The 24,591-nt window shown below is 40.3% G+C and overlaps 1 protein-coding gene across 1 annotated transcript in view; it reads left to right on the forward strand.

The window, feature by feature from the left end:
* The window catches only part of arid5b (AT-rich interaction domain 5B), a 139,578-nt gene that overhangs the window by 48,097 nt on the left and 66,890 nt on the right, over positions 1-24,591 (forward strand). Inside the window, exon 4 of the mRNA XM_030077084.1 lies at positions 13,847-14,077. Within this exon, the coding sequence (XP_029932944.1) occupies positions 13,847-14,077 (231 nt within the window). The remainder of the gene's footprint in view (positions 1-13,846; positions 14,078-24,591) is intronic.

The following is a 24,591-nucleotide window of genomic DNA, read 5'->3' on the forward strand; positions in this document are numbered from 1 at the left end:
AGATAAATAAATAAGCGATTCCTTTGTCTGTCTCTCTCTCTCTCTCTCTCTCTCTCTCTCTCTCTCTCTCTCTCTCTCTCTCTCTCTCTCTCTCCCTCTGCCTCTCTTCCATTCTGTTTCATTATGTGTGCACGTGAAGGTGTGTGTGTGCATGTGTGTTTTGATCTTAAGAGCGTAATGAATGGCGAACAAAGACATTAAAGCTTTTATGAATGCAATTAAAACAGTGGAAAGAGGACAAGGACATTGCGTTCTTTACTGAGCGCAAGAGGGAGGCTTGCAGCCATGACTGTTGTGATGAATTTCAGCTTCACTAGCTTTGTAATACTGTATACAGCTAACCTAATTTGTAGGCCTGTGTCCTAATTTGCATAATTGCATTTCGCATAATAGCTTGCAATTTCCCTTTCTGATTTGTTGAGAGGATTGTGGTTATATTTTTTACTGCTCCATACTGACCGTCATTCCACTGATGACAGGCCGGTTTTATTTTCGGCAGCAGTTGCGCTGTATGTTGATGTGGCCTGAAGTGATCTTAGGCGTACCTTGAGGATTTATCCAAATGTTGAAGAAACCACTCTAAAACAAATACGATTTCAAAGGACATTCCATCCTCAACCACCAGCTCTGCTACTCTTGCATGTCTGGGTCTATTTTGTCCTTGTGTGTGTGGTGTGTATTTTTTGTAGCGACTACTGAAACCAAGAGAAGTCACTGAGAGGCTGAGGAGACTCTTAATTGCTGTCTGTCGTGTGACTGAAAAAAAAAAAAAAAACACCGAGATCAAAATACATTTTAGTTTTATTAACGATGAAAGAATTAACTTACATTACAGGGATCAAATAATACTCACAAATAATCAGAGCAATCAACAAGCACAAACAGCGGCGGTCAAAACTCACAATAAATCTATTCATGGTTCTTCCATTTTTACATTTTTTTTCTGCAGATAACAGGCAACACCCACAGTGGAGTGGTGTGACGTCACAACCCGACATTTGCAGGCAGCTACGGTGGAGCTTAAGAGCAGAAAACGTTTCAGCAATCAGAAACATCAGTGCTGAACACCAGGGGGTCGCCTCACAAGGATTTGCGGGTCGTTTTCGTGCATAAACGAGACAAATAGCATCTGTCCTTGATCTAACAAGGTGCCCCAGTGCAGGTTTGCACGAGTGAAATCAACGACAAGTACATCTAGGCTGCTCTGATGTGGGACCTCAAAACTAATGGAGGCATGAGTGGAAATTCATTCAAATGGCCTGTTTAGTCTGACCTATCATGACTGGTGGCCCTTTAATTCAGGTGTGTACAGAGCTTGGTCACATTAAGATGGGATCTCAGTTGTGTGTGGACATAAATTCTGCCTCAGTAAGGATATCGAAAGCAATATTATGAATTGACAACATAAAATGCCATGACCAGCCTTTTTCCACACACACATATTATGGGGGTCTGTGTGTAAATTTGAGTGTTTTGCTTGAGTCATACAAAATTGGGAATACATTTTCTCATCTGAAAGTTATTTATTCACAATATGTGAAGAGCTCAGAGACCATGCGCTCCCTCCAGTGTCTGCTGCGTTCTCGGGACGGTTTCCCCTCTCCATCGGGAGCATCAGAGCTGAGGAAAAGCTGCGATCTGTGGGAAAAAGCCACACCTGCATCGGGCTGTCCTCAGCAGCTGCCACCTGTTGCGCGAGGTGCCTCTAAAAATACGAGAAGAACCACCGCGTGTCTTGCAAATACGTTTCTTGATTATTATGCTGTATCTTTTTCATAGCTGCCGAAATTGCACGTCAGGCATGTCTCCCAGCAGATATTAACAGCAGTGCATTCAAATGAACTCAGCTGCGGCCAGCTTAATTAAATAATCAGTCTTGGTAAATCACCCACTAAATTAGGAAATTGCAACATAGAAAAATTTTGCGCCCCATATTTTAAGTTGCAGCATGCTTGATAAATCAACTCCAATAGAGGGTTAATAAACCAGAATGCACTGCAACCGTAAGACATTTTGAGCAGGACCCTCTGTGTTTATGGAGTAGTTGTCTTGCTGTATAACAGCTCCTCACAAAATATCTGCTGGAATGCATTGTGCATCAGAGGGATAAGATGGAACAGTGGAAGAACACTTCAGAGGGGATTTTCTCTCCTTTGCTTTTTTCTTGCTCAGTATAATGAGCCTGGTGTCACCTTTATTTTTCTCGTGAATTCTCAAGATTGAGAATTTTTCATGCAGTTCCCCCTCCGATTTTCCCTTTGAACTGAGAGGCTCACGCTGGAGTCTCAAACCTGTTGGCCAAACGCAATTTAACCAAGGCCGATTTGATCCTGACTTGTAGATCAGAGGGGTCGTCCTGCTGATACTGAGCACCGTATACAAGTGTGGTAGTTGAAGGTACGTTCTCTGTATGACATGAACAGTACACTCCTGATCAAAATTTTAAGACCCGTTGAAAAATTGCAAGAATTTACATTTTGCACTGTTGGATCTTAAGAAGGTTCTAAGTAGAGCTTCAAAATGCAAAAAGAAGAAATGGGAGTGAGACAAAAAGAAATGTGAGTAAGCAATTTATTGCAAACAACCATTAAACTGAAATAGGCTGCTCATCAGCTGATCAAAAGTTTAAGACCACTGCCTTTAAAAGCCCAAATCTTGGGAAAAAATGTGGATTCGGTTTCATTTTCTGTCAGGTATCCACACTGTCATGACCTCCTGATGGCAAAGGCAAAAAAAGCTTTCTCTCCTCATGTCTCTTCATGTCTGTGTGTGCACTCAGTGTCCTCAACAGCCACTGTGACTGGACACATGAAGAAACTCATTACCAGAGACCAAGGAAGAATTCCCAATATTGGACACTTTGTATGAAGTGATCAGCACCAAGGATGAAGGGGAAAAACACCACAGTCGTAACCAGTTGGCACCAAAGATGGAGACAAAAAGGAAATGAGAACTCAAGCATTACCACTTTAATTAAATTTCAGCTCAGTGTGTTCACAGTCAGATATTTTTCCTTCAGTGTAACGCGACGTGGGCCAGCCCCGGCAGCTCGCATTGTGCTACGATCACGCAAGACTTTTTTTTTTTGACCTTTTGATACATTCAGGCAATCAATATTTTCTTCTTGCTTCGCCGAGGTGTGCCTCAGCTACAAAAGGACTGCTACAATCCATTATCCTCTTTATAGATTTTCATGTTGAAAAGGGGGGATTATATTTAATGTAATAAGGTCTTTCACAATTTATGAGCTCCTACACAGTTAGTATCCCTCTCTTTGTGAAAATCCGATGAAAAATTCATAGCAGCCGGTCCCTTTGAGTCCATCTATGTGAACTGCAGCAGCATCAGTTCTGCTTAAATTGTCACCGTACATCTGCTCGCCGCACAAAAGATAGATCACCAGAAAATAAGCTTTTTGATACGACCTGCAACACTCTCTCGCCCATTCTGTTCCGTGGCTAGCTCTTCATAATCTAGCACACTGTATGCAGCCCACCCTCCGTGAAGCAGTCTAAACTGATGTAGAGTACAATATTAAATATGACCTTCGTCTCCTGACAGTACATAGAGCGTAATGTCACAGGGATGGCTGCAGAGAATGTGGAGAAAACACTCTTACATTTTTTAATTGATAAAGATTACAGGTAGACTTGGCTTTTCTCATTTAACCCTTTGATGCATGAATTTTAAAAGCCTGAGTCAAGATTTTTTTCTTATGTGTGAAAAAAAAGTGAACACTTTTGTGAGTCTCCATGCTTCTTTAAGGATGCAGGACTGGTATTACCATGTCATGATACTAGCATTAATATGTTTTCAGCAACAAGAATTGACAGTCTCTGCATAAACCTCAATGGGGGAAGCAGCAGAGAGCATTCTAACAGCTGATATGCAATTCCACCATAGAAACCATTAAGTCCAGTCATTTTATGAAAAAACCTAGGACAAATTGCAGGAGAAGCAAACTCAACTGATTTTGTATCCTCAGTTTGTCCTGAGTGAGGGGAAAAAAGTCCCAAGGAATCCCATTGGTGGAAAGTTTTGAAAATCACCTATTTATGACCATATAATACCAAGAAACAACCTTTTTAACACACAGGGGAAAGGGGGTCAACATTTTACTGTCAGATATCACTATAAAAATTCACAAGTTGATTACACACACAAAGACAAGAAAAAAAGTCAATTACAAGTTCTTTGAATTATTCTGTTTACACATGCATATCACACATTATCTGATTTGATATGCGCTAATAAGGAATATAAGGAACAGATATTTAAACAGTGAATTAAAAGGTTACTATATATATATAGTAACCTTTTAATTCGCTGTTATATAGTAACCTTTTAATTCAAGGTTACTATATTTATAGAGTGTTTTTTGGTATTATATGGTCATATATAGGTGATTTTCAAAGCTTTCCACCAATGGGATTCCTTGGGACTTTTTTCCCCTCACTCAGGACAAACTGAGGATACAAAATCAGTTGAGTTTGCTTCTCTTGCAATTTGTCCTAGGTTGACCCCAATTTTGGCCTAAAATTACTGGATTAATTGCATTTAGGAGAAAATGACTTTAAACAGCTGTCCACTGTAGTGACCGCTATGTGCCAAAGGGTTAAGACAAATAGACAATCACAGGAAAATACTACTAAAAAGAAACAAAAAAAAAAAAACATGATTGCAAAATTGAACTTGCTAGAACGTCGGGTTAGATTGTCGCCTGTGCGTGTCTACATGATGGTGAACTACCCTCATTATGCCAGGCTCACACCATACGATCACAGCCGATTCCCATCCCAGATGCCCGAATCACATCTGTGCTGGTGTCGTGTGAGAGCATCAGCACGTCCTGTCCTCTCCTGATGTAGGCTGGAGCTGTATGAGATCATGTCCCCAAGGCCCAAACGCCCATATACATTGAGAGGTACAAGTCCCCCCCAGTGTTCAGGCACTCCATAAATGCCCCCCCCCCCCAAAAAAAATTTGCTGGAATATTAGCAATTCAACGTTCAGGCATTCCCAAAATGTCTGTCCCCCCTAATACTGAAATGGTGGTTCTGGATGTCCCGCTCATTTTCCAACATGTTGGACGTTTTTTCGTTGCTCTTGTAGTGTGAGTGGGTACGACGCGCTGATTTGTCACACTGGCCAATAAGATTACAGCGGGAGAGGCTATGTCATCACTGTGTTTGCTGTACAGCAGACAGAGGTGCAGACAAATACAGCGGACATAACGCAGCTCTTTATTGTAGAAACTGCCTCAACTTTCTGTGTAATTCTGATTGACCTAACCACATAGATGCCCCAAAGTCCATTTGACGTTTTGTAATTGTTGTCTATACACTGCAAAAACTCAAAATCTTACCAAGATTATTTGTCTTATTTCAAGTCAAAAATGTTTTATTCCTAGTCAAAATATCTCATTACACTTAAAATAAGACATGATCACCTCAGAAGTAACTTGTTTTTGGACAGTTGTCACTTGTTTCAAGTGAAAATTTGCTTGTTTCATTGGCAAAATTTGTTTCTTGTTTCAAGCAAATTTTCACTTATTTCAAGTGAATTTTCACTTGAAACAAGTGAAAATTGTCTAAAAACACATTTCTTCTGAGGTGATCATGTCTTGTTTTAAGTGTAATGAGATATTTTGACTAGAAATAAGACATTTTTGACTTGAAATAAGACAAATAATCTTGGTAAGATTTTGCGTTTTTGCAGTGTATACACTAGTGGCCCATCTGACTTCACGTCTCGCAGGATCTTGTCCTGCCAGGCCCATTCTATGAGCTGTCAGCGTGTCGTGAACATCCATTTGAAGTCGGATACACTCGAGGCTCTGCTGTCTCTTGTCGTCTTGAGTCTTGTAATACGCAAACTCATGTCGTCACCTCATCGTAAAGTGTGTGCGCTTTACCGATGCAAAATGAAACTTGGTTGCTGGGGAGCCTGAATAATATGAGATGTCCTGCAACATCGGGTTGTGTGATTTCTGCCTGATTTCCTTTCTGCTCCCAAAATAACACTAAAAGCAAATAAACGCAAACACGAAAAAAAGCTGATCATGCCAAAACAAACAAACAAACAAACAAAAAGATAGATACCCATTTTTTTCATGTAAATACAATTATCTGTGAACGTACTATCAGGTCATTTCCCCCTAGCGTAAGGTTACTAGGGTGAAATCTCCCTGCAAATGCTGCCAGCTGGATCTACTTTCCAATCAGCAAAGGAAAAACAAAATGGGTACAGGGACTCATGCTTTTTATATTTGCATAATCCCCACTGTGTTTGTGCTGTTATATGCTAAAAGTGTTATTTTGGCACCCGTTGTGCCCCTCTATGAAAGAGAGTGGACAGACATAAATCCAGTATTGTGGATTCGCAGGAAGCACAGAGCAGCTAATGAGGATATTTCACCACCACGTGGACTCACGTCACACCCGGAGAACTAGACAAGCCAACATGCTACCAAAGATCAGTTCGACTTTGAGCAGCGTCTTGCCTTTTTCTCTCATGTAAATGCTCATCTTTTGTTTCAGTTTTTCATAGAACCGTGTGCTTCTCTTCCTCTCGCACATCACCGTGACTTCACAGGTGTTGCCACAGTGCAACTCGTGGACACACTGTCAGAAAAAAGCTAATATTCCGCTTAAGTACCTGATTCTCATTAAGATAAATCACAAATACCATCTGGCACTCGGAGCACGTCAACGTGATTTGAAAATACTTTTAGATCGGAGTTAATTATTTGTTGCGCGTTTTTGTCGCTTGTGATTGAAGATCAAGAACGAAATTATAGATGGTGTTCCGTCCGTCCATCCCCCCGCTGTGTGTCGCACGATTTCGGAGCCTGTTTTGGGTGAAACGTAGGGGAACGCTGGGTTTTGATGCGTTTGATGCTTTTGAATATGAACCTGTTTGTTCCACCACAGCGCCACCAACAGGACAACCGGGCCCTAAGACTTTGTGCTCAACATGTCAGACTCTGCCCGGTGAAATTTGATGAACAACTTGGGAATGATGTAAGATAAGATAAGATAAGATAAGATATTCCTTTATTAGTCCCACGGTGGGGAAATTTCACGTATTACAGCAGCAAAGTGGATAGCAAGATATGAAGCATAATTTCCACTATAAACAGTATAAACAGATAATAAGTACCAATGTTGTGATGATGTGATTGATATCCAGCGTTTTCCCATCCCATATCCCATAATTTTTTTTCCCTCCTACAGTGATACTTCAGTTCATTGTTTTTTTTTCATCATCTCTGATCATAATGGTCAGGTGTGTATTATGTGCTTATTATGCACTTCTGATGTGCTGCAATGTCTTATGAGTAAATCTTTAAGTGTTCCCACCTTTTCCATGACTCAGTCCGCACCGTTCTTTTATTAATCTCCAACATGCTAATCATCAGCTGCCGTGGGCCGGCCCGTGCTCTGCCTCCAGCGTTTATTGATTTGGGTTTTGTACGGAGTAGCAAAGCAACAAACTGTAAATTGGTGAAACATTAACAAAAGATTTCACCGCGCTACGCTCTGGGTGCAAAAGCTGCTTCCTGATCAATACCTATCGACCCAAGCCACCAATCACATTGTTTCCAGTTGGTTGGGGCTGTTTTTGTATGCAAGCGTGCACACACACACACACACACACACACACACAAACACAAACACACAGCCTGCCTAATAACCGCTGTCTAAGCAGGCAGAATATATCCACTGATAAATCAGAGCTCCCTGCTTGCTGCTGCTGAGTTGGCTATTTATCTTCATTTTCCCAGCACTATCAGCCTCTACCGCCACTACCCGGCCCGAATATTATGTCTGCAATATGAATATTATGTGTAGACACTGTGAAAGATATGCCGGTCCCTCAGCTGATGGCAGAAGAAACCCTTCTTCATATTTAAATATTTAATAAACTATGAGAGCAAGCTTTAGCTTTTTAGTGAGGCTGTCAGCAGTATAGCTATTTTTCTTTCTCTGCCTCTCTTGTTTTTTCCTTTGTGTGCAATATAACATTCAAGCATTATTTAACTGTCATTACTACACAACACAGAGTTTTACTGGCCCAGTATGCACTAAGTGCTGTTTCCTTTTCCACTCTGATGAGAATAAAGTGTCGGGGGAAACACTGACTACATTTTTTGGACGTTTTTTGGGATGGAAATGGTCACATTTAAAGATCTTGACTATCAAAACAAATTATTGGCTATTAGTGGCTTCAATCCAAAAATACTGGTGTCAGCAGTGGCCCTCAATAACCCATTTATGTCAAACCCTAATGGTTACCACCAGAATATTTCACTTCTCTTATTCACTGCGTTTGGTTTCCTCACTACTTTTGCAGAGGTTATTTTTCCCCAAAGCCAAAAGGAATATTTAGTGATTTCAACTTTCAACACATCAAAATCAATTATACCCGAGACAGGGAAGTGCGGCCCAATTACTTCACACTGTTTTATCCTTCACAGCTCCCAACTCATGTTTCCCTTTATTTGATTCCATTTTGTCAGGGCTGAAAATTGCCTGTTCTGTGGTTAAGCACCACAGGCTGATGTCAGGGAGAGACGCTGGGCAGATGATTAATGTGACCTGCTGATGTTTTATTACACTCAACATTCCTCTCTCCGGTGGGGGAGAGTCTCCCTAGCAACTAAGAGAGGGAATGCTTTTCTTAAAGATTGTTTCATAGCCTTTTTCTACTTAATTAGTGAAGACTGGAAAAATGGAAAGATGGGAGGGACTGGGGGGGACGACAAAATCCATGAGCCTCTCTCTTTCTCCTCCCTCTCTCTTCATATATATATATATGTGTGTGTGTGTGTGTGTGTGTGTGTGTGTGTGTGTGTATCTTGACTCCCAGGGGTGTCGATTCACTAAACCTGTCGGGACAAGCAGAGTAATGATGCATGATATTATTTAGCCATTATGATAAATAATTACATATAAGGCAGCAAATTATTAATTTAAAGTGATAGTTAGTTAGTTAGTGATAGTAGTGGTGCTCTCTTCCTCTCATTGTTACTGAGTGCTGGATACTGGCTGGATGCTACAAATGCTAACTGTTAGCCTCCTGCCATTGAGCTGGTCTTCCCCCTCAGTACCTCGTACAGGTCAGCCCACTCACATGTAGGCTCATGCATGCACTGCAGGTGGGGCGTGGGTGATGCCGCTGCCAGAGCAATGAGGAAGTAGGAAGTGGCGAGCCGTTGCCATATGGTAAGCTAAGCTAAATTGCGAGAGCCAAGGTAGGCTCAGCAGAGTTGGTTTTGGAGAGGGGAGGCGAGCGTGCACGGTGTGTGCACAAGACACGACCTGGCCTGAGATCCCGACACCTCCTTGGGTTTAGCGGTGTCACCACACACTGGATATTGATAACAACTTGGATATTGGATACTGGATATGATCATATCATGTAAAAAATCCTGCACCTGTTCAGTCATTTCTGTTTCTTTCCATGTTTCCATCTCCCCCCACACTCTTTATTTTGAGTGCAATTCATTTGACAAAACGCACAATAAAGAAAGTTTAACTTGAAATTCACTGATAGCAATAATGCTTTTATTTATTTATTTTCAAGTTTTTAATATATCATGATAATATTTAAATTTGATGTAAATGTTTCCCCCCTTTAATATCATGTTCTCTTTGAATTATGTTTTGACCTTTAATTGTAAGGCTAAACTATGCCAAGCTGGAAAACAGAGTGAAGATGCAGCATCTTTCAGGGTTTTTATCAGATGTCATGATTTCATTGCATGAAGGGGACAAAAAGATCAACTTTTGACACTCGTTGGCTAGGATGTGGGAGGCGCCAAATCTTGCCACAGCCAACTCCCTCCCATGGTTTCTCCCCCTCTCTTTCCACAGCTCCTCGGCTGATACTGATGTAAATGCCTGCTCTGCATCGCTTCCCCACATTACTAACCCGTACATTGCATCTGATAGCGAAGCCCTGCCCTGTGGATGTGATTGAGGACACATTGAGCTTATTACAGTGTGTTTGTCCTGGGGAGATTGATTATTAACAGGAGAAAGACACAGTGAAATGCAGCTGATTATGTTTTGATAGGGCAGAAACGTGAGCTGAGAGCAGGAGCGCCTGCTGAAAATCAGCACAGGAAAACACTTTCTCACTTTATTACCTTAAACTGACATGACAGGCAAAGGGAAGAAGACATCCAATCCAGAATATAAACAAGCAGAAACAGTTATCTCCTTGAGACTATTCTTGCCAAATGTAAATTTAGGAAAATTGCTCACTGGAGTGCATTTACTGAATAAACTTTTAAGGCAGCTTTGCACTTTGATAGTCTCAAATGGCAGTAGGAGGTAGCTGCTTGAGTTGTGAGGACTTCATTATCCAGAAATCCTGTGCAGGAGCATCAGTGAGGCAAATGTCTTCTTCTTACTGTGTGGTGTTGTGGAGGTGGGGAAGGTGAAGAGGTTCAGTCGTTATTAGGGAGTCTGCACTTCTCTGGAATGAATGTTTGCTCATTGCTGTTTTGTTCACTTTGGGTTTTCCCTCTTAACATTTGATGAATCATTTCCCGTATGGGGAAGGTTTCCCACCACTGACCATACCAGCATCAGCATGTAAACAGTCTGGATCTACAGCTGCTGAATCACTTGGGATATGATGGATTAATGCACATTCATATGGTTAATTTAGAGTCATCAGCTCATTTGACCTGTGTTTGGACTGTGGGAGGAAAGCTAGCTCTGTCCTGGGGTGTTAGCTCCCATGGCGAGCCTGTTAGCCCCACTAACCCCCTGTCAGGGACAGTGTCCAATACTAGTGATGAATTTCTCACGGCCTGTATTTTAGTGACTATCCTGTGAAAGACCCCATAAAATGGACTTTTATTTTCTTGATATGATGTATTCCCTGTTGAAACAGGGTGTTTGGGCACACTACCAAGATATCAGCTTGGGAGAGACACAATTTTATTTATTTACTTTTAGGTTTTATTGGTGGAAATTTCAATTTACGTCCACTAGTGCAGGATGATGTCACAATTTAAGACACCCTGAACAAGATGGAGAATGTGAGGTCATTTCATGGGAACTGCTCAATGAGGTAAAGACTGTTTTGGAATCGTGAAAGACTTTTCTCCACGCTTGCTATGGGCTCCATTCTCCATTCTCCAAGTTTTGTTTAAAAAGCACTTTAACATGAAAACTAGCATGAACATTCCAGCATTGACATGGCTCATCCATCTATTCATACTTCAGCAAAAAATATATTACCATATTTTAGGACTTCATTAAAATCATGCCGATCTGGCACATGCATGAATGAGCCATATATGTGAAAGTGCTAATGCCACATTTGGTGTTAAAGTGCTTTATAAATAAAATTTTGAGAATTGAGACTGTAGCCAGTGTGGAGAAAAGTCATTCAGGATTCCACAGCAGTCTTTATTTTAGTGAGTAACTAATCTTTTTTAAACCTGGTCTCTTAAATTAAGACAGAGAGAATTTCATCAGTGGTGTTTCACGTTGTCCCTGGCAGGGCGTTAGCAGGGTTAGGCTAACAGCAGGAAGCTAACACCCTGGAACAGAGCTACAAGGAAACTCCCAACTCTTCACGGAGAGCACCAGTGGCTGAGATTCAAACCCAGAACCTTCTTAATCCAGTGACACCAAAGGTGCTGGTATCAGATGCAAAATGGGTGTGACCGAGCTGCAGTATGGGAATGAGAATGTGTTCCATATTTCGGAGTTTGACTTGTGACACTGTGACAAACATGTTTGTTGTATTTGTATGATGGTTTTACATTTGTGAGACTGTAAGGAGGCAGAAGCATTCATAAAAATGAATCAGAGCTTTCTTAAAAAAGAACCACAAAGCTCATAACTCCTGTACTTAGTGGCTTTATTCCTATAGTTCCGTAATTTGTATGAAATTTATTATGAGACCCCCCCCCCCCCCACACACACACACACACACACACACAGCTGTTCTGTAGGACAGTGGTGCTCTCTTCCTCTCATTGTTACTGAGTGCTGGATATTGACTGGATGCTCCAAATGCTAACTGTTAGCCTCCTGCCATTAAGGTGAACTTCCCCCCAGCTAACATTCTTACAAATAACCACTTTAACCCAGTGTGCACAGCCGGTATCCATCAATCAGTAACGATGAGAGGAAGACAGCACCACTGTCATACATAACCAGGCGGTAGGTAAAATAAGGTCACCTTTTTTCAGAATGGGTGTACTGCTCCTTTAAAGGGACTAATGGCGCAGTAAAATGAAAAAGAACTACATTCTCCTCATAATAATGTAGTATGGCATTTGGTTGATGCTTTTTTATCTCAGTTGTTAATGTGGGCAGTGTTACACTAGTGTTGTGCTCGACCTGTTGAACTCCACAGGATTAGACAGTTACTCTGAATTTAACCCTTCTGACACCTTCCACCTTCCACCGCTCACGTTTTAATGCTTAAACTCAATCTGTGAGGAACTGGGGAAAAAATGGCTGTTGTTATTGTTCTAATTAAAAGCTACTGTCTGTTAGCTTTGTCAAAGCAGTTATCCTTTCAGACACACACACACACACACACACACACATAAACACACAAAGACTGTTTCTCTTTGACACACATTTCCTCTCTCTCTTTCACACATGCACACGCTCATACACTGAAGTGACAAATGTGAGCTCTCTATGTCAAGTGGATCATGTTTTATGGATTCTTGGCAGCAGCCTCATACACTCTGGCAACCTAGTGTGTGTCTTTGTGTGTGTCTTTGTGTGTGTGTGTGTGTGTGTGTTTTGTGTATGTGTGAGAGAGAGAGATGGAAGGAAAAGAAGGGCAGAAAGTATATGCAGACGTCAGAGAGGCAGTGTATGTGTGTATGTGTGTGTGTGCACGCGCACACGGACGCATGTGTGTGTAATTGAGATAGTTACTGGACCAGAGCATTTGGACACAGCAGGTTGTTTGGCACAGAGCTTTGGCCTCATCTCACCATCATTTGGCCTGCTCTGTGCCAGGAGGATGATGATACCACTTGGCCATGTCAGAGGGAATCTGTGTGTGTGTGTGTGTGTGTGTGTGTGTGTGTGTGTGTGGTGTAACCTATTCTCCTATCCTGTTGGCCTCCTGCCCAGTCAATTTTATTCTGTCTATCTTTCCAAGTTATACTAAACACATGCAGGGGTTTGGAGTAATATAGTATCCTCGGCAACATTTTATTTTCTTCACAAGGCAGAAGCCTGGAGGGGATCATGTGTTTGGTCGTGTGTGTGTGTGTGTGTGTGTGTGTGTGTGTGTGTGTGTGTCTGCAGCTAATCTGACATACTACTGGACCTGTCAGCCTAAATTTTCTCTCCATTCACTTCCATAACAAAACAGTTCCCAAAATAACACTTAGTACATAAACAAATGTGAACAAAGCAGATTACAACAAGTCAGTATTATAGGGTCTTTATTATAGAGATTACTGGCTCTTCTGTTTTATTGGGCACAAACTACCACTCCGATATACTGCTCCTGACCCTAACCCACTCTGACTCTCTTTATCTGTCAACCTGTTCACAATGAGCTGGTTTGAGACTCTGTCACCATGATTGGCTGTAAATTGAGTAAACCTTAGATCAGAACTCATATTGGCTAACCCAGTTAAAAATATGGATTTTATAGCCAACATTTCACTTCTACAATAAAAACAGTGTAAAAAGAAATTACATTTTTACTTTCCTGTTTCAGTAAGGTTTCAGTGCTTGTAACAACACTGACACTGGTATCATTGCGGCACTAGTATTTAAGCTTTATTTCATCTTCAGATGAGTTTTTCTAACAGTTTCCCCCTGTCTGTCTGTCTATCCAGGTGAAGACCTGAGCCTGAAGCGAGTGCTGGTCCTGTCCTACCCTCAGTACTGCCGGTACCGCTCGGTCCTGGCCCGGTTACGTGAACGACCGCCGTCTCTCCTTACTGACCAAGTGGTCTTGGCGCTGGGCGGCATTGCTGCGCTGTCCGACAACACGCACATCTTGTACTGCCGCGACACGTTCGACCACCCCACCCTGCTGCACAACGAGAGCGTGTGTGATGAGTTTGGTGAGTGTGACACACCACAAGGCACATAGCAGAGGATGCAGACACACAGATACAACAGTGGTCAGTGGTTCTCCCAGTACTCAGCAGTAAGATCAATTCAAGTTAAAGGACCATACCAGTGACTTTGCACGTTTAGCGTAATATCTACAAAATGAATATACTTAACATTTCTGCTAGAGACTTCAAACTTTCTTTGTATTTTTCCATCACTGTAGTAAGTCTTCCACATTAGTTTTCCTAAAAGCAGCAGCACTGTTGGGTTCTGATGACTTGAAACTGGGTGGAGTGAAACGCTCCCTCCACCAGGGAAAATAGTCCCCAGGGAAACGTTTGCTTTCCACAGCCAATTATCAGTTCTGTGCTTTATGAATGGTGACGACTGTTCGCCGCGGTTAGTAAATGGGCCAAACTGGTATGGTCCTCAAAGGACTTCCCATCATATCCATCATTACAGAGGTGAGCAACACTGACTGCACCAGATCTAATTTTTATATAAGCCTAAGCTTAACTTTAACCTGTGTTAGAATAAGTCAAAATTACTGGTTCTCACTGGCACAGGGCTGATTATACTGTTTATTCTAAGAGTTACTGATATGGATTGATAATTTGGGTCCCCAGTCCTATTTGAAGTGACACTTTGAGGTACCCCATGTAGGATTTTCATTACACAGATCATAGTTAAATTAATCATGTTAACAACCTTTGGCACTACACCCTGTGGTCTGCTGTGAGTGGCTTACTATTGGCGCATTTAATTATTCACTGCTGCTTTTGATGCATAATGTATGTCTCCTGTGGAGTTTGTGGGAGATCAAGTTGGAAATCTCGCTAACTGAACTAAATAAAAAGATGATGTGCTGATCACTCACTCTGTAACAGAGACACAGATTCTTTTGCTAAAATTGAAGCTCACCGGATTATTAGAGAGGAGAGCTGTGCTTAAACAGTTCTGGTGGAAAATGGGGTTTTGTAGCATAATAATGGGAACAGACTGCAAAGCTGGAGCAGATCCACCAGAGCAGATTCACATGGCAACTGGCAAATTTCATTCTGCAAAAAATATTTTACTCTGACAGATTTTTTTTTTTTTTTTTGAGAAAGGCGCGAAGTCCGTCCTGGAGCTTGGTACCTGATCACTTGAAATTCACTGTTAACTTCACAGTTTTTAAGAGCACTTCCAAGTCCTGGTTAATTCAGCAGCAAATTTGTACTCAGTCGAGTTTTTATTTATTTATTTATTTTGTTTTGTTTGCATACAGCTATGTCGTTTTGTCACTTTCTGCTGCCATTTTAATTTTTTCACTCACTGTTTTATTGCCTTAGTATCTTAATATTCAAAGGCCCTGTGAGGACGAGTATTGCAAGTCAGCACCTGCTAATTCACTACGATACCTGCATGGGAGACCAGTTTTCAGCTTATCTACATACAATTAGGTCCATAAGTATTTGGACAGTGACACGTCATTTATAATTCCTAAATGGTTAATGTCATATTTTTGTTCAATCCCTGAAATTAAAGTTGAAAGTCTGCACTTCAATCACATTTCAAATACTGTGGTGGTGTACAAGGGCAAAATTATGAATATTGCATCACTGTCCAAATATTTATGGACCTAACTGTATATTTGTCTGTCCCTATCAAACCAATCATAAAATGAAATAAGTATAGAAAATATAGAAATTAGAGCAAATGTGGGGTATTAAATGCAGTGCAACCAACAATTTCAGCATATGGAAAGTTGAAATGCATAAGCAAAGAGCTGAAAAATAAATAAGAGGGTACAGAAAATACCAGCATTCAGCCATACTGAGACAAGAGGAAAGAGCGGACTCCGAAATGTCAGTGTAAAAATAAAAGCAGCATTTGTTAATATGAAGTCAAAATCTGGCATAGTCACAGTGTAAAGTTGTTTTTTGTGTGTGTGTGTGTGTGTGTGTGTGTGTGTGTGTGTGTGTAGTCTGGCCTAGTAGAGCCTAGGGGTGAATGAATGGTTATTATCTGTCATATTAGTTCATATTAGCTCTGACATCCCTTGTATGGCACCTCTGTTCACATGACTTCGCATTCTGTTTTTTGTGTGTGTGTGTGTGTGTGTGTGTGTGTGTGTGTGTGTGTGTGTGTGTGTGTGTGTGTGTGCGTGCGTGTGCGCAAAACATTCTGTTCTGTTCTGTGATTTCTCATAAATCACAGAACTACATCACTCCTGTTGTTATTTTTTGTATAAAGACCCTGTTGGGGCGTAGTTCCATTAAAACACGTTTGATTAAGATTTTGTTTGGTTTAGTTTAGTTCATATCATATTAACTGAGACAACAGCTCTGGTTGGTGCTTTGGGTTAAAGGCCCATACCAATGATTCTGCATAGTTAGTGTAATATGTATACAAAATGTATGTTTCTGCTAATCTTTTTCCTTACTAACGCCATACAAACAACTGTGATAAAGGGCTCAATTCAGCAACTCTGTCTCCTAAAAATTACATTCCCATCCGACTACTGCCGTTTGGATTATGTTTCTGACGTATCACAAATATGTTTCTAATCAGCATATCTTGTATATCATGTTGGGCAGCATTTTAACCAGTTTTGTTACTTTTAGCCACCAAAACTACTTGGTTAAGGTTAGGGAAAGGTTAGGTTTAGGAATAAAAAAAACTTGGATATGGTTACATAACAAAATGTATGTATCATTTGCAACAACAACATTTGCAGCTGGAGGTTGAAAGGCGGCTGTCTGACCCATACACCACCATGTCTACCTTCCACTTCAGACTAAGGGATAACAAACATTCTTGAGATCTGTTCCCCTTGAAACTTAATTAAGAATACAGTTTAGCTGTATAGCAGGTGTAAGTGAGTACTTACTAACTGTTAGTTAATTAATGTTAGATAGGTACACCCATAGAGTCCACTTTTGTCTTGCTAAAGGCTTTTTCTTTCCTTTGAAATCTTATAAAAACTTGATTTTAACCTTGTTTTTACTGCTCCTCAGCATGCATCTGCTTTTGTGCATTTTTTTTTCCAGTGTGTATATTCATTCATTCATTTTCTAAATCTCTTATACGTAAGGGTCTCTGGGGTTGCTGGGGCCTGTCCCAGCGCTCATTTTGTGGACAGCAGGGGAAACACCCTGGACAGGTCACCAGTCCATCACAGGGCATGCAGGGTGTGTAGCTTATAATAAACCACTGACACTGTCACTTTGTATGTCACACAATACAAAGTCACTGGAGAGCGATGGAGTGGTTTTTCCTCTCATGCAGCAAGACGTATTTGTGCACTGTCCCTACGGTTTTAGCATCTTTTTTCAAGAAATTCAGCATTTCCATATTTATGACTATACAGTTCATAATGTATTCATTATGTATATAACTCTATAACTTAACAACTAGTGTTGTTTGCACGTTTGATTTACTCACAGTTGTGTTTTTTCAGTTTTAAATGTCACATTCTGTGGCAGTGCTCAGTATTTCTGCCTTCATTGATCAAAAACAAATATATAATTGACTATCAAATCTTGTTTACATTTCTTGTACATGTATGAACAAGATCAAATATCTTGTTCCTCACAGCTGCAGAATATTGTAGAAAACATCTTCCTAAGAGCATCTTTTGACAAGTGACTCGCCGAATATGATTTCTTTTTTTCCGTGGAAAGCGGGGGAGATTATCTTGTGCACAGCTGCTCTTGCATTCACTTCTGCACTGCGCTTCATTCCCAAATATTCAGCCAAGATAAATATTAGAAGGACTGTTGAGTGTTTTGTGAGTGGAAATGTAGTTCAAATGGTGCAAAATGATCTCACAAGCAGCCGCGGTGTGTTTGGAAATGTGTTTTTCACTGTTCTGGTTTCAGAATGAGTTGTAACCAAGACTGACAGATGTGAGTGTGCAAATACACACACAAGCACAGCCCTCGGTGGTTTCTTTAGCTTCCCTCTTCAAGGAGATTTTAAAGGGAATATATTTGGCAGCCAGGGAAACATGATCCAAGTGTACTAAAAAGCAGAAAAGGTTGTTGAAGTTACTGAGAAGGGTGGAATTTATTATATAGAGAGTTAACCCTGAGCTCAGAGCATGAAGTCATTGCTCATGTAAGACTGAGCTACACGCTGGATTTATTACAAAGCGAACAAATTCAATTTAGGGGAGGGAAGGGGAGGGTATTTTCTGAAATACATCAGGGAGAGATGAGAAAATGTGAGAGGGAGGAAGGAGGGAGAAAGGAATATTCTTGCTTTTCATGCTCGGGATGACGGTTAGTTGGCGTTAAATCTGTGGTGTTTTCAGACTAGCTGCTACATTTAGCCACAGAATGGTTTTCCTTCTTGGCAAGGCAAAGTAGTTGTTTTACAGCCCTCTGGCTGCGCTTGAACAAGTCAAAGCGGTTTGGCGGGGAAAAAAAAGGAAAAAGGAAAAAAAAAAAAAACAGGATACAATGGAGAAAAATGGTAGAAGACAGAAGATGCAAGCTACTTCTAAGGCTGCAGGCTGGCCTTGTGGTCCAGAGCCTCTCATGCGGTTTCATCCTCTGGACCCCCAAGTTGTCTGTAATAAATTAGGTCATCAATTAATACTGACAAAAAATATTTCCAGCACAGACGGTATCTTAAGTGGCCAAAGGAGACTGTCCTCCTGTTTGTCCAGCAGCTTATTATGAGCTGTAGTTACCTTTTAAAATGAAGTGACCTCTAGTGGTCGTGTCAAGAACAGCACTGTGGTGTCGCGTTAAGTGAACAAAAAGCCCTGCATCAGGAAGCTGCTGGGACGGTGAACGGGCAGCACAACATGACTTGCACACTGGTGACGCGAGTTTGAATCCAGCCTCAACAGTAGTTCTTTTTAGCTAGCTGCCGTTAGCCAGCTGATATTCACCAGTTGTACTTGCACATCAGTTTTTGCTATTTTATCTTTATTTTTATTTTATTTTATTGTATTTTACTGTATTTTATTTTATTTTATTTTATTATTATTTTTTTAAATTATTATTATTATTATCGTTATCGTTATTGTTATTATTATTTTTATTTTTTATTTTTTTTTTTTACTTGCACAGTGCTGGAGTTGTTGCAATTACATTTCACTGCTGCTGTACCTGTACATTCATGCATGTGACGAATAAATCTTGAATCTTGAATCTTGAATCTTGACATTAAGCTGCTAATATCAACCCTAACCCTGACATTTTCCTCACCATAACCATAAGTTTTTTTAGTGGCTAGCTGGCTAGCTAGTGGGTTGGAACAAATCACCTCTGTGCTTGTCTGGGCTGGACGACTTGTCTTGTCAATCATTCCGGCATTGTGTGTGCTAGATGACAGACCTGAACTGACGGGTGGCGGGTGAGGGCCTCACAGGTGATGGTTTGGGGGGCCTCGTGAACTGCTCACACCGGGCGGGGACACTGCGTGGGAAGGGGCGGCCCTGTACTACAAAGGTGTTGAGATTAAGACATGATGTTAAAATAATCACTTGGACAAATTTGTGTGTGGGGGTGGGGAAAAGACAACGAGCAAATTAGCAAAAAAAAAAAAAAAAAAAAAAAAAAAAAAATGGACCAGAAAATTTGTCTAAATATTAAACTAAGATCAGATTTCTTGTGTTTTAGGTTGTGTTTAAGGCTGAGGATGTGTTCAGACACCTTTCACAAGCATTTAAGCTATTAATAATTTTGCTGAGGACCCCCTGGAAGCCTCTCAAGGACTCCTGGGGGTCTCCGGACTCAAAAGCAGTGGCCTAGAGAAGCCATGTTGTAGCTGCATGGTCACATGGTCACTAATCAAGTCCCACCTGCTCACTAATTTTAGACAATGAGCCAAAGTGGTAGGAGCCAAAAAGCAGTTTTTGCGGGCTGTCATCTTTCTCATCTGGTTTCCATTCAGCCAGGCTTTTGCCAGCTTTGAGCTCGAACCTGCCACATGAAAAACGACTCTCCCAGAATGTGCCTAATTAACCCGAGATCACTGTAATAATATTATTCCTGTATTTTGAAATGGAAAACCACTGCTGTCGTCTTTTGGATCACACAGAGGCCACAGCCAAACGGCTTAAACACCGTTGCCGTTGGCTACCACACAAGACCAATATACAACATGCTATATAGTCTGCCATATGGGAAATATTAGGCTTACGTTTATTCGTGTAATTGTACAGTAATTTTTTTGTAAATCTAAGTTTGAATGGAGAGTTTAAGCTTCTCATGAAGGCTTAAATGCTGTTTCAGGTAAATCTGTGTATATATACTTATACATATGAAGATTAACACTCAAAATATTTACAGTCAGCAACTTTGATTAAAAAAGTATTGATTTTGGCATTTACACCAGTCAAACCTATATAAAAAAAAGTCAATATGATGTAAGGACAAAAACTATTTGAAACCTCATATTGGTTTGGTTGGTTACTGGTGGCGTTTTGTTGTTTCATTTGAATGCTTGTGAAAGGACTTTCCCAAGCATTCAAACACAACAATTTGATCACTGAGCTCCAGAGGACAAATGCATTCACTCAAAAAAAGAAAAGAAAAAAAAATCTGCCTTGTTAATGAGATAATTATCTCAAAATTCTGAGACAAACTTTGATGGAAAAAAAAATTTAAATCTTTGGAAGAATGTTTTTCTCCAAGTTAATGAGATAATTATCTCAGAATTGTGTGACAGATATTCATTAATTAAGAAAAACAAAGCAGTTGTTTTTTCTTAAGTGAGTGCATTACATTTCTGTACCAATCTGATTTTTAAATATATAATTTTAATAATTATAAATATTGTTTTCCTGGGAAAAAAATAATAATAAAGATATTGTTCCTGGTCATTATTTTATTTTATTTTATTTTATTTTATTTTATTCATTCATTTTTTCTTTTTCTTTTTTAGTCATGCTCTGGCCATTTTTGCCACTTTTTTCCCATCACGTTTTTTTCCCCTGTCTTTTATAGAAATGAGTGAACTTGCTCAGGTTTCAAATGGTTAAGCAACTTTTTGGCATTCAGTAATATTCCTGTACTGTGTGTTTACCTTCAGGTATGAGCAAAGCGCACAAGTGCCGCTTTTATTTCAGTACGCATGTGCCTTGTGCCAGGGTTTAAAAGTGGGGTCAAAAAGGAAGATTTTTTTTTTTTAAGCTATGAAAGAACACAACAGTCTGCAGTGTGGATGTACAAGGATGTATAATTTGGATTGCTTTTTACCAGCTCCTTGTAATTAAGCCAGCGGCACGTCGTGGGTCTGATGCATGAAGTCCCATCCAGGAAACAGCTTGAGTTCACACCAGTCAACACAACGTGTCCAATTATGGCTGCAGCGCACTAATTCATTTCTTATGTTTGGACCTTGTCCTTTCCTGTCCCCCTCCTGTGGCTGCAATCAGATGCCTGATGTTTTATGCGCTTCAAACCGAACCATTTCTCTTTAACCACCTTCTTCTTGACTGCATTTGTTGCTTCTCTCTGAGCTTGAATGAATTAATGAACAGATTTTTTTTATTTATACAGCACCTTTCATACATCAGTGGTAGTTGTAATAATATTTTAGACCAAATTTGATTTTACAAACTAAATGTGAGTCTGCCGGTTGTTATGGTGATCTGGGTGGTTGCTAGTCGGTTGCTTGGTGTTACTATGGTGTTCTTGGTTGTTGCTAAGGGGTTGTTGAGTGGTTGCTTAGATTATTAGTTGACCTTGTATTTATGATAAACCCGGTCTGGTCTTCAGTTATTACTGATGGTAGAAATTTCCCCAGTGTAAGTGGCCTTCACAATCAATTTTAAATTGACATTAAGTAATGAAATTGGACGATATGAACTGGGAAGAGTGCGGTCCTTCTCCGACTTACAAATCAGTAAAATCAGGGCTTTGCGAAGGGTTGGAGGCAACATACCCTTGTCAATAATGTATGTATACATTTCCATTAATGGGTTAATCAAATGCTGTTGGAATTTTTTAGAAAATTACTATGTATAGCCGTTTAGTCCAGGGGATTTTCCTGACTGGAGGCACGTGAGGGCTCTGAGTATTTCTCCTTTAGTTACTGGTTGATCTAGAATATTCCTTCCTTCCTGTGATAGCTTGGGTAGTGTCAGTGATTTCAAATAATGTTCACAACAAGCTGCGTTCTCACTTTCTGATTCATACAACTGCTCATGGAAGTATTTGTAGCAGCCATTGATCTCTTGCGGCCGGCAGGTCATTGTAGAGTCTGGTATTTTTACTTGCTGAATACAGGAATTTGACATTTGTTTTTTTTAGTTGCCAGGCTAATAGTTTGTGACCTTTATCTCCCAAGTCATAGTAGCGTTGTCTTGTTCTAAACATGGCCTTCTCTTTTGTTTTTTTTATAAGTGCTACAGATATAATGCTGATTTCTTTTCTTAGTGAGAGCCTTACACAAGCCTGCTGATCTAGTGTGGGACTGCTCCTTTCCTAAGTGTTTAATGTCTGATTCCAATTGTTCTAAATGGTTACGTACTCTTTTTTTTTCCTGGATGTATATGAAATTATCTGACCCCTCAGGTATGCTTTGAAGGATTCCCAGAGAACAGAAGGAGAGGGTGCAGTTGAGGTGTTCTTTTCTAGAAAAAAAAATGGATCTGTGAAGATATAAATTCCTCAAATTTAGGATCACTTAAAAGATGAGGGTTTACTCTCCATCTATAAAAATTGGGGAGTTGTTCTTTAGGAAGAATTGCTAATGAAATAGGAGAATGATTGGATATAACCTGGGGTAGTTTGTCACAACTGATGACCCTATGTCTGATTAATGCTGAATAAGAAAATAGTCTATTCTTGTGTATGAATTGTGCACTGGTGAGTAAAATGAGCATGCTTTGTCCTTAGGGTGTGTAAACCTCCAAATCTCACACAGGCCATAATTCCTCAGAAATGTATTGATTACATTCGCTGATTTAGTTTTTGCAACATTTCTATCAGATGAGTGGTCCATGTTTTGGTCCAGTATCAAACTGAAATCTCTGCCCATGACAGCTACACCATCTGCACCACTCCGCTTCAGAAAAACAGATTGACAAGTCATCGTGGTAGGGAGCGTAAACATTCACCAGTTTAACCATCGCCGAGAACACTCTGCCTCTGACTCTTACATAATGTCTCCAGGATCAATGTCTACCTCCTCTGGTAGAAAAGCTTATACCTCTTATGCTAGTTGTGAAGGAGCTGAAAAATATCTGCTTCTTTGCACGTAAATGAGTTTCTTGTAGGAAACAAATATCTGACTTATTTTTTCTTAGGTAAGTGAGGGCCTTCTTCCCTGTAGGCCATTTAGATTCTAGGAGATTAAGGGTATCCAAGCCTTTTCCAAAATCAAAGAAGAAAAAGACATTTCAAGAAATGACACTGTCATAAGGGTGTGTAGTCAGCCTGAGCATATCAGTCTTCAGGTGTCTGGCACTACGAACGTAAGAACAATACATCAGAACATAGAAACTCCCTTTGGCCCCCTAAGTGGTAATACAGGGATTAAACAACGCCACTTACTCCCTACCCCACCCCCACCCCCTCCTACCCAGGCAATACCTCCCCAAATGAGGAATCTGCTGCCATATAACATGCCTCCCCTGCACGGGATGCTATCACTGAGATTTCTGTGTATCACAACAACTCACAGCCCTGAATTTTAAATGCAAATTTAAGAGAGTAATTCTTCAAAAAAAAAAAAAAAAAAAGAAAAAAAAAATCAGCAGTTCAGTAATTCTTTGCAAATGTATTAAGTAGGCAACATGGAAAGAGGGAATGAGGATAAATAAACGCTCCCCACTCTTGTTCCCAGCACTGCATCATTATCATGTCATGTAAAAGTATAAATAGAGTCTATAGGAAGGCTACACACAGCAGGTGTATGTTCCAACAGGAGCATCTACCCACTAAGGTGTGTAACGTATCCAGTGCTTCAGGTGGCCTCCATGCAGCTCTATGAGGACTATCTTGTTGTGATAGGCCACACCCACTGCCCCGCCCCATTTTGACCAATTGGCATAATCACTTTTTTGTCCTGTGACACACACCAAATTCTTGGCCCATGACTAACATTTCCACAAAGGTTTGTGCAAATCCAGTCATAACATTTTGAAATATCCTGCTGACAAACAGATGGAATGGGCTGAAAACATAATCAGCGTCCAACTCAGCTGGCCGAGGTAAAAAGGCGATTAGGTAAAGAGGTGTATTTAGCTAGAAATGTCTTGAAAATTAGCAAGGAAATGACCAGCAAATGACCATAAAATTGGCAAAAAAAATAAATAAATAAAAAAATAAAAGATAAGAGAATAGTATGAGAATTATTTTGAATGATTCTTATTATATATTTAAAATAACATTACTAGAAAATCAGCAAATCAAAGCATATGCACAGTTGTTTGCGTGAGGTCCAGTGGTTTTCACAGTGACCTTCTGGTTACAAAAGAGTGCTTTAAATCATAGAGCACAGAGGAGGGCCCGCCTCTATCAGCTGCACCTCTTATTTTTATACTCTCACTGGAGACTGAAGGGACAATGAGGATGCA

The sequence above is a fragment of the Myripristis murdjan genome, chromosome 19, assembly GCF_902150065.1.
Source record: "Myripristis murdjan chromosome 19, fMyrMur1.1, whole genome shotgun sequence".
Taxonomy (NCBI): Eukaryota; Metazoa; Chordata; class Actinopteri; order Holocentriformes; family Holocentridae; genus Myripristis; species Myripristis murdjan.